Consider the following 1,935-nt stretch of genomic DNA (forward strand, 5'->3'; position numbering starts at 1 on the left):
AAACAATAGTATAACAAATCCCAAGTACTCATCTCCAGCTTTTAATAATTTTCAATACTCTGCCATTTCAATCCTAATCATCTCAAAATTTATCAGCGGACCACCCCACCACCATCCATTTTTACTGTTTTATTGTGGGGGTGGGAAGGGATGGTACTTTAACATAAACCCAGGCATCATTTAACCCACAAATACTTTAATATTCTCCTATATTCTCCCAGAAATATTTTCTTAGGAACCCAAGCCCGCATCGACTTCTTGCTTTAAATCTGAGAGTGACCTTTTGGACCCTAATTAGCTCGTTAAGATTCACCAGTCCTCATCAAATGCGGAGATTGAAAATGAGGGACACCTTTTGTCTTTCTGTTGTATCTCCCATCACCCACGGCGTGTGCGCAGTGACTGCTGGGTTGTAAGAGACCATTTGGGGGGAGAGACCTCACCTTCAATGTGTCGAATTCCTTCTCCAGGTAGGACCCACATTTTTCTCTCTCCCCAGTGGAGGCAAAGAACTTGCTCCACCAATCGATGAACTCCTCCTCCTGAGGGGCAGATACAAGAGAGGGTTTAAGAAAGAGAACGGCCCAGCGAGGTCCTTCTGAATCTCAGCTCCTTAGCAAGGCGGCCTGAGGGAGCACTCTTCTAGAGGGAGCCTGGGGAGCAGAGAGCTGGACCCTCCCACCCCTCAAGGGGCAAAGGCCACCCAAATGGGAGAAGGCTGTGTGACACGGGGTGGCCGTGCTAGCCCGGGGCCTGTCCCCGACTCCAGATGTGACTCTATTAGGCTTGTGCGGCCTCCTTGATCTTTCCTGTGAAGCGGACCTCACAGCCCCCTGCCTTCCAGGGCTCCAGGAGGCTAAAGGCAGGGGGCTCCTTAAGGTAACTCTTTGGGGAATGTCTCTATAACGTATCAGTGATGAATAGAACACAGTAGGCCAGGAAAACACAGACCTCGGCGTGGCCCTGCCTCCCACCGACCCAGCAGAAAGCAAGCGGCAGGAGTCAGGACTCCGCTTCTCACAAGGTAGAGTCCTTAAAAACCAACAAAGCTGGGTCATCCGTCAGAGGGGATATTAAATATGGCTACGGGGGGAGGGGGAGGGTGCGCAGAAAAAAAGTTTGTGACAACATGCTCTGCCTTTCTCTTCCTCCAGAACAGGGGGTTCTATTTGCAGGAGAAGGTGGGCAAGGAGGCCCGTGGGAGCACCTGGGACTCCTTCTGAGGACATGTATCTCACCTGCGCCTCCACTGTGTGCGCAGGGTGTGTGCCTCATTGCCTGGGCAGTTAGCAAGCTCCCTGACCATGGACGGACACTCCTCGCCAGCCCACCCACCCAGGCTGAGTGCCTGGCCTACGTTTCTCAGCACTATTCAAATACTCTCCTCCTCCGGCTGAGGGGTTGGGTTAGGAGATCCCCACGTCCCGTCCCCCCCAAACCTTTTAGAATTGACAAGCTCTGTCAGATGCACTGAAAGTCTGTCTGAGAGTTTCTGAAAACAGTTGTAGCTCCCTTTCAACCACTGCTCAGAAGAGGTCAGATGGGTTAGGGCGCTGAGTAGCAGAGCTTTCTGGCTTTATCAAAGCAGAACCCAGACCCGGTGTCTTACATTCCATTTCAAGAAGCAGAGACTGTACATACACAGACATGCCTATCAGACTGGCACAATCGCCAACACACAGAGGAATCTGCAAGGGGGCTTCAAAAGGTTCCTGGAGAAATGGAGTCAAAAGAGAATGGAATTGTCCCATGAACTCTTTGAAGCTCCTGTGCAGGTGCTGCCACACACATCCCTCCCACATAACACACAAGACAGACACTAGCGCAGAGACAACTAGGGACGTGCAGGGAGCAAGCGTGGCAATGGAACTCAACCGAGCTGTTTGGCTTCTTTCAGACTGGAGCACATACCTGGGTCTAGACTCGGGCATAGAT

At 51.5% G+C, this 1,935-nt stretch overlaps 1 protein-coding gene across 1 annotated transcript in view; it reads right to left on the reverse strand.

Moving 5' to 3' along the window:
* The window catches only part of DYSF (dysferlin), a 223,011-nt gene that overhangs the window by 32,475 nt on the left and 188,601 nt on the right, over positions 1 to 1,935 (reverse strand). Inside the window, exon 43 of the mRNA XM_013004756.2 lies at positions 444 to 542. Within this exon, the coding sequence (XP_012860210.1) occupies positions 444 to 542 (99 nt within the window). The remainder of the gene's footprint in view (positions 1 to 443; positions 543 to 1,935) is intronic.

The sequence above is a fragment of the Echinops telfairi genome, unplaced genomic scaffold (genome assembly GCF_000313985.2).
Source record: "Echinops telfairi isolate 266 unplaced genomic scaffold, ASM31398v2 ScPeMD7_9;HRSCAF=40, whole genome shotgun sequence".
Taxonomy (NCBI): domain Eukaryota; kingdom Metazoa; phylum Chordata; class Mammalia; order Afrosoricida; family Tenrecidae; genus Echinops; species Echinops telfairi.